This window comes from Linepithema humile, chromosome 3, assembly GCF_040581485.1.
Source record: "Linepithema humile isolate Giens D197 chromosome 3, Lhum_UNIL_v1.0, whole genome shotgun sequence".
NCBI classification, from domain to species: Eukaryota; Metazoa; Arthropoda; class Insecta; order Hymenoptera; family Formicidae; genus Linepithema; species Linepithema humile.
Genome location: NC_090130.1, coordinates 19,578,077 through 19,585,987, shown reverse-complemented (window position 1 = coordinate 19,585,987; position 7,911 = coordinate 19,578,077). Strand labels below are relative to the sequence as shown.

The window sequence follows — 7,911 nt, the reverse complement described above, 5'->3', positions numbered from 1 at the left end:
TTCTTAAAACGTCGTGTTTGCGTGTGCGTGCGGGCTTGCAAGTGCACAGTGCGTTGAACTGAGATCTAGGACGCTGCCGTCCCAAGCACCAGGAGATTGTCTCCAGGTTATGCTCTTGACCAGTCGCTGTGTTAACGCGAGTGAACAGACTTATCGGGCCTGTGAAGACTCTACAGAAGGCGTATCGTCTTCCACCAGCAGACTCGACTCGACGCGTCAACCGGGAGGCGTTTGGACGTGGACATCATCCACGAGCACCCCCCCCCCCCCCATCTAACTTCGTGAGGCACCAGCGGCGCGCGGGAGCAGTGACGCGGGATCGAGGAAGAGAGGATCGGCGTGGCGAGGGACGCTATCGGTCTACGCTTCACATTCATCCGCCTCGCACAGCTGACTCGCTCGCTCAGCACGGTAGGAGATTTGTAGCTCTCTCGTGCGCACGGTGAGACAGCGCTCTCACTCGCGACTACATTCGCCTATGCTATAGCGTGCGTTCTCTCTTGCACGTATAGTAGGACGGCGCTCTCGCTCGCGCAGCTGATTCTCGTGCGAATTTCTTGCTGTTTCTTGATACGCGCAACTCGCACGTGTCCGGATCCTGTGCACTGGCTACCATTGACATAATACTGCCCGTAATTCTCTCTTCTCTCTCTCAAGCATCTTGATCCTTGCATCATGCCTGTCGATAGAACTGTCGATGATCTCCTGTCGCGTCAAAGGCGGGATCACGATTTGATCGTGAATTTTCAAGCGAACACGTCTAAGCAGAAGGCAGCAAGGGACATGACCTTGAGCGATTATAAGGCTCGCCGCAAACTTCTCCAAGATTATTGGACTGCATTTCAGACGAGAGATTATGATCTTTATCCCTTTGGAGAAAAACTCAAGAGTCGCACCTATTTCAAGGAGAACTTGTACGAGTCAGGAAGGTCCGCCTATCTGTCGGCTGAGTCCTGGCTGTCGGAACGTATCGACGCGACCTCTCTGTCAGCGCCAGGCTCTAGATCGTCAGATCGGACGGCTCCAATATTCTCGTCATCACTGTCCGCATTGGAACGTGTCAAGCTTCCGAAATTTAACGGAACGCAGCGAGAGTGGCAGAGCTTCAAAAGCAAGTTTCAAGCGCTTGTCTTAAATGACCAGAACATGACTCCGGTCATCAAATTTCAACACCTTCTAAATTCATTGGAAGGAGAGGCTGAGAGTAAACTCAAGGGACTCGAAGTCACGGGGGAGAATTTTCTTACTGCCTGGGAAACTCTTCGTAACAGATACGACAACATTTTCCTCCGGTTTTCCACGCATTTTAATGCTCTGCTCACGCTACCTTCGTCAACCAAGGAGACGAGCGCACATTTAAGCAGTCTTCTCAACACGACAAATGAAAGCATCAACGCCTTCAGGTCGCTGAAACTTCCCGTTGAGCACTGGGACATGGTATTTATACAGTGTATTAAATCCAAACTAGCTCCGGCATCTCGCATGGACTGGGCGAAGCAGATTGAAACCATCCAGGATGGAACCTTTCCAACGTTTGATCTCTTTAAAAGGTTTCTCGAAGACCGTATTCAGACATTGGACAAGGTTGAGGCCGTAAGCCAGTCGGCAGCCAATTCCAAAGTCAAGTCCTTCAGCGGTCAGCATAAGAATTCGTCTGGAAATCAAACAAAGGGAAGGAGCACAGCGGTTCATGCAACGGTTTCAAATTCTTCACGATCGCCTTCTTCAAGGTCTCAGGACAGTGGTTCCTGCATTCAGTGTCAAGGATCTCACTCGCTCAATAAGTGCAAGGGTTTTGCCGCTCTCTCACCAGGCAAGCGGAAACAGCTTGTTGTTAGCAAGGGTCTTTGCACAAACTGCTTTAGCAATCGTCACAAGATTGATAGTTGTAACTCTCCAGTTCGTTGTTACGTGTGCGCTGGCTTCCATCACACGCGACTTCATCAGGATGGATCTTTTGGATCTACAACGCAACAGCTCTCACAATCTTCAGGAGAAGCCAACACTCATCTAGTTATCTCCAGCTCTCATCAGATCTTCAGTGAGTTCTGCGGTACTGACCAGCTTCTGGCAACGGCCGTGATCACTTTGCAATCTGCGGCTGGGGTTTCTATGACTGCACGTGTGCTGTTGGATTCTTGTGCAGAGCAATGCATCGTCTCGGAACATGTTGTCCAAGCGCTTAATCTGAAGCGCAAACCCGTCTACGTCGTTGTTAATGGCACGGGTGGCACTACCAATGCCGTAGCTCAGAGTCGAGTCAAACTCACTCTAAAATTTCAACGAGATACTAATTTTTCTCTTGAGTTTACAGCGCTGGTATTGAGGAGGGTTTCCAATCTCTTGCCTAGGAGGCGGGTCAAGCCTCGGGAAGGTTGGAGTCATCTTGACGGCCTGCAGCTAGCCGACCCTCACTTTGGAGTGCCCAGCAGAGTAGACTGCATCCTCAGTTCAGCGGTTTTTGGCGCCACATTGTTACCAGGAATTCGGAAGGCTGTCAACCCTCTTGAAGCTCCAGTTGCACAGGAGACCGTCTTCGGCTGGGTCCTCTTAGGCAGCTCTGGTCCGAATGACGACCCTGAGGATGCCGCATCAGTGCATCACATCTCAATTAACCACGAGCTCACGGAAGCCGTGGCAAGATTCTGGGAGACGGAGGAGATCCCGCGGGTGCCTCGGCTGTCACCAAGCGACCAGCAATGTCTTGAACATTTCAGGAAAACGTCCTCTCGCAATCGAGAAGGTCGCTACGTCGTGCGGCTTCCCTTCTCCGGAACACCTCAATTCTCCGGCATTGACTCGACTGCTCGAGCATGCATGGGCCGTCTTGAACGTCGGTTCGTCAAGCAACCCGACGTCGCAGCTGCTTACTCCGCATTCATGCGCGAGTACATCGACCTCGGCCACATGGAAGTAGTCCCGGAGGACGAGACAAACACAAGACAATTCTATTATTTGCCCCACCACCCTGTCTTCAAGAAGGACAGCGGCAAGATTCGTGTCGTTTTCAACGGCTCGCAGAAGGACGCCAGGGGAGCTTCACTCAATTCCTTCCTTCATGCTGGTCCAAAGCTGCAAAAGGACCTATTGGTCGTGCTCCTGAGATGGTGTTTCTTCCGATACGTGTTCACCTGTGACGTGGTGAAGATGTTTCGACAAATGCTGGTTCACCCGGAGGACTTAAACTGGCAGCGCATCTGCTGGAGGTTTTCGCCCGGATCGCCGTTGCTTTCATACAGTTTACTCACGGTGACTTACGGTACGGCCTCTGCTCCCTTCCACGCTAACGCATGTCTTCTAGATCTTGCAGAAAAGGAAGCGGATCGCTTTCCACTTGGGTCTAAGTTGCTAAAAAAAAATCGCTATGTGGATGATTTTTTGGCGGGAGGAGACACGCTCGAAGAGACCGCAGCGGCTAAAACTGAACTTATTAGCATCCTATCTTCGGCAGGTATGGCTGTGGATAAGTGGGCTGCCAGTCATGTCGATTTTCTGGGAGCAGCTGAGCCGCTTCAGCACAGGAAGTTGAGTGAGATCGGCACGGTTTCGACACTTGGCTTAAAATGGCTACCCCACTCGGATGTGTTCAATTTTGATGTGCGGCTTTCATCGTCACCCTCGGCAGTGACGAAACGCACGATTCTCTCTCAGGTTGCTACACTTTTCGACCCGGTGGGCTGGGTTTCTCCAGTGGTCATACGGGCCAAACTGCTGTTACAATGTCTGTGGCTTCAAGGAGCGGACTGGGACGCTCAAGTTACAGGCGAACTTAAACAATCCTGGATCACGTACCTGACAGAACTCATGGATCTCGAAGCCATAAGGATTCCACGTTGGCTGGGAACTGGCAGAACGATGGAGTGGCATCTTCACGGCTTTTGCGATGCGTCCGAACGCGCCTTTGCAGCCACCATCTACGTCGTAGTACCATCAACATCGTCATCTCGATTTCTTGTGGCCAAATCCAAGGTCGCACCCTTGAAGGTCATTAGCCTTCCCAAGCTCGAACTTTGTGGAGCGTCTCTTCTGACACGGCTGATCACCGCCATCCTGCCACAACTGGAGGTTCCACCGGCGCAAATTCATTGTTGGTGCGACTCTCAGGTAGTTTTGTCATGGCTACAATCGCATCCTTCTAAGTGGAAGACCTACGTGGCAACCAGAGTCAGTGAGATTACCACATCTCTACCAACCGCTACTTGGCGCCACAAATCTGGTCACAATCCTGCGGACCTGGCTACGAGAGGGTGCTCGCCACGGCAGCTGCAGGGATCGGAAATCTGGTGGAAGGGTCCTCACTGGCTGACTCTTTCACAAGCCGAATGGCCTTCCAACTCTAAACCCGAAGCCACTGAGTTGGAATCACGCAATCGAGTCAATATTTGACTGAATCAACTCGATTTTCCATTCTCAGATTGGCTGACTAAGTTCTCTTCTTTCGACAAGTTATGCACCATTCTTGCCTATGTACATCGCTGGCGGCTGAATTCGAAGCTGGAAAGATCTGATCGACGCACGGGGTTTTTGTCATCACAGGAACTATCCTTCGGTTCGATGACGCTTATCAGATTGGTGTAGATGGAGGCGTTTCCGGAAGAGTTTCAGCGTCTTGCCTTAAAAGGGGAAGTTCAATCTAGCAGTCCTCTTCGCAAACTCCTGCCCTTTGTCGACACTCAAGGCCTGATTCGCGTCGGCGGCAGACTTCAGAACTCCTTTCTCTCGGAATCCGAGAAGCATCCCATCATCCTCCCTAAGAATCATCACGTCACTATTCTCCTCATTCGAAAGGCTCACATTTCCACTCTTTATGGGGGTTACAGATTAGTACATAGTTATTTGTTGCAGAAATTTTGGATCCTGCGTGCTAACACCACAATCCGACGCGTCGTGCGGAGCTGTGTCACATGCACCCGTCACAATGCTATCACTCTCGAGCAGCAAATGGCGCCGCTGCCAGCCATTCGAACGAAACCCGCCGTACCGTTTGCGCACTCTGGAGTTGACTTTGCCGGCTACTTTTGGCTGAAGGCCTCACCTGGCCGAGGGATGAAGACTTCCAAGGGATACGTCGCGATATTCGTGTGCCTCGTCGTGAAGGCTGTCCACCTAGAAGTGGTCTCCGACCTAACGACGGACGCTTTTCTAGCTGCTTATCGGCGCTTTGTCGCTCGGCGCGGTCTCTGCCAAGTCTTATACAGCGACAACGGCACGACCTTCAAGGGCAGCGAAGCCGAGCTGCACAGGCTCCTTTCTGAGACATCCGCCACCGGACAAGCTGTGGCAGCTGCGGTAGCTTCCGACGGAGTGGAGTGGCGTTACATCCCTCCCCGCGCTCCAAACTTTGGGGGCATTTGGGAGTCCAACGTTAAATCTATGAAGCGCCATTTTTACAGAGTCATCGGCGACTCTAAGCTCACGTACGAGCAATTTTCGACGGTGCTGGCTAGCATAGAAGCCTGCCTCAACTCTTGACCAATCAGCACACTCAGCTCTGATGCAACCGACGTCTCGGCACTGACACCCGGGCACTTTCTGATCGGGAGGCCTCTCGTCGCCTTTCCAGAGCCTTACACAGAGGTCAATCAACCTGGGCAACTATGTCCCGGCTGGCACCCTCTTCAGCTAATGCGAAACCACTTCTGGCGGCAATGGCGCTCGGAATACCTGTCTCAACTACAACAACGCACAAAATGGCTCAAGTCAAATCGAAAACTCCAGGTAGGAGACCTAGTCCTCTTCAAGGACAAGCTATCTCCTCCAACGAAATGGCCGTTGGCCAGAGTTCTACGTATTCATCCTGGAAGGGATGACTTGACAAGAGTTGCCACAATACGTTCGACAACAGGCTCTGAGAGTGTGCGACCTGTCAACAAACTTATCTTGCTGCCGGTGCACGAGGAAACAATTGTTAAGTTCGCTCAATTTGAGACGTTCATGGCGGGCGGAGCTCGCTAAATAGTGATCTATATTCGTAACTCACGAAACGTATCATAAACTTGTATCATATTGCATATTCCTGTAGAGTTAGTCTTAAGCTAGAAGGTACTTAATTCCTTCTACCTGTAATTTTCTTGAACTTACCTCTTGTTGTGCTCTTCTCTTGCTAAAATTTTTTGTGAATTTAATGTAAGAAAATTTGCATTGTATAGAATTATTTGTTTCTATCGCACTTATTATTGTAAGAAGAGTGTGCTCGCCACATTTGGACACTGTTATTTCTAAATAATTTTTCTTTATTTTCAAGTACTTCGTGCCGAGAGTTGATATTTCGTCATTTTGTGTACGGTATACTAGTTTGTTTTTTTTTTTTGAGTTCGCTCTCCTTTCTGTTATTCCGATCATCGATTAGAGATTCTTTTTGCCCTTGTCGATTTGATCTCTCGAGTTTCATTACTTCGAGCGATGGCGGGCAGTATGTTCGTGCAGAATGCTGCCGCGAGTATAACATGTTTGTCGGTACACGCCGGCTGATTGCGCGATGCGATGATGCGAGCAATCATGAGTGCTTGTAGATGGCCCATTAAGACGGGCTGCCGAATTTCTGGTGTTTTCAGCTCGCTCACGCGTGTAGGCTACCAAATTCGGTAGCCAGTCTCGCCTTGTTCTTAGCCCGATCGAGTCGAATTATTATTTTATTCAGATGTTCACGCAAGTGTTATTCGCTCTCCCAGTCTTAATTTTCCTCGTTCCTCAGCTACCTACTATTGGACTTTGAGCCTTTGCAATTTTTAAACTCAAATGCAGCCGATTTCCCACAGGGGGAAACCGCGCATACAAAAAAAGAAAAAAGTTGTAAGTTTTCAAACACGATATCTTTAATATTCTAATCACTCGCCTTACTCATTTAGTCACAGCTTGCTATTTGGCATTTACCTCTATCAACTGGAAAGATTTATTAATTTATTTATTAATAACTAATAGTGGCTTTTCACGCCACCCATGAGGTGCCACTGATAGCTCGTTAGATTTTTTTAAAGTGGATCTTTGCCTGTAGCCCTATTAAACCACATTTAATTATTTTTCATGTCTACAAAAGAGAGATATTTACAAATATATACATATACAGGGTGTCCCATTTAACTTGAGACAACTAAATATTTCAAAAAATAAGCATTGTACGAAAAAATGTCCCAAATAAACTTTTAATATTATCAAGGGGGACGTCTGTCTGTGTAAAAATTAACCCGCCCCCACCGCCCCTTGGGGATAGGGCGGGTGGCAACTTTGAAATTTCAAATAGGAACCCCCATTTTTTATTGCAGATTCGGATTCCTTGGAAAAAAATACGTAAGTTTTGTCCGAGACATTTTTTCGAATCGTGATAGATGGCGCTGTAATCAGTGAAAATTAATTTTTGCCATTTTCTCTCACCATCGGAGTGCTTTATTTCGGTGAGTCCCCTCGCCTCTCACTATTCAATTACAATAAATGCTCGAAATGATGACCTTCAATTTCGATGCATTTATTAACTCGAGCTTGGAATGCTTGTACACATGTAGAAAGTGTATCTGACGTTATTTGTGCGCAAGCATATCTAATACGTTCCACCATGTTTTCTCGAGTATTTGGTACTTTTGTATACACTTTTTCTTTAAGGTAACCCCACAAAAAGAAATCTGACGTAAGGTCTGGCGATCTGGCAGGCCAATTTACCGGACCACCTCTACCGATCCAGCAATCATTGTAATTACGATTTAACACTTCTCGTACTATTACTGAATAATGTGCTGGACAACCATCATGCTGGAACCACATGTTCTGTCGCACTTCGAGAGGTACATCTTCCAACAGAATCGGTAGTTCATCTTGCAATAAGTTACGGTATTTTTCTCCGTTCAATGTACCTTCAATAAATACGGAACCGATTAGTTTGTCACCTATGATTCGGCACCAAACGTTAACAGACCAAGG

General features: G+C 48.5%; 2 protein-coding genes across 2 annotated transcripts; both read left to right on the top strand.

The window, feature by feature from the left end:
- The first annotated feature begins 675 nt into the window (after nt 1–675).
- On the top strand, nt 676–4,386 carry LOC136999033 (uncharacterized). The gene has a single exon (XM_067352429.1). It carries the CDS (start codon nt 676–678, stop codon nt 4,384–4,386), a length of 3,711 nt encoding a protein of 1,236 aa, XP_067208530.1.
- A 192-nt stretch (nt 4,387–4,578) lies between these two features.
- On the top strand, nt 4,579–5,472 carry LOC105669383 (uncharacterized). Its single transcript, XM_012362300.2, has one exon. The coding sequence runs from the start codon at nt 4,579–4,581 to the stop codon at nt 5,470–5,472; it is 894 nt and encodes a 297-aa protein (XP_012217723.2).
- The last annotated feature ends 2,439 nt before the right edge of the window (nt 5,473–7,911 follow it).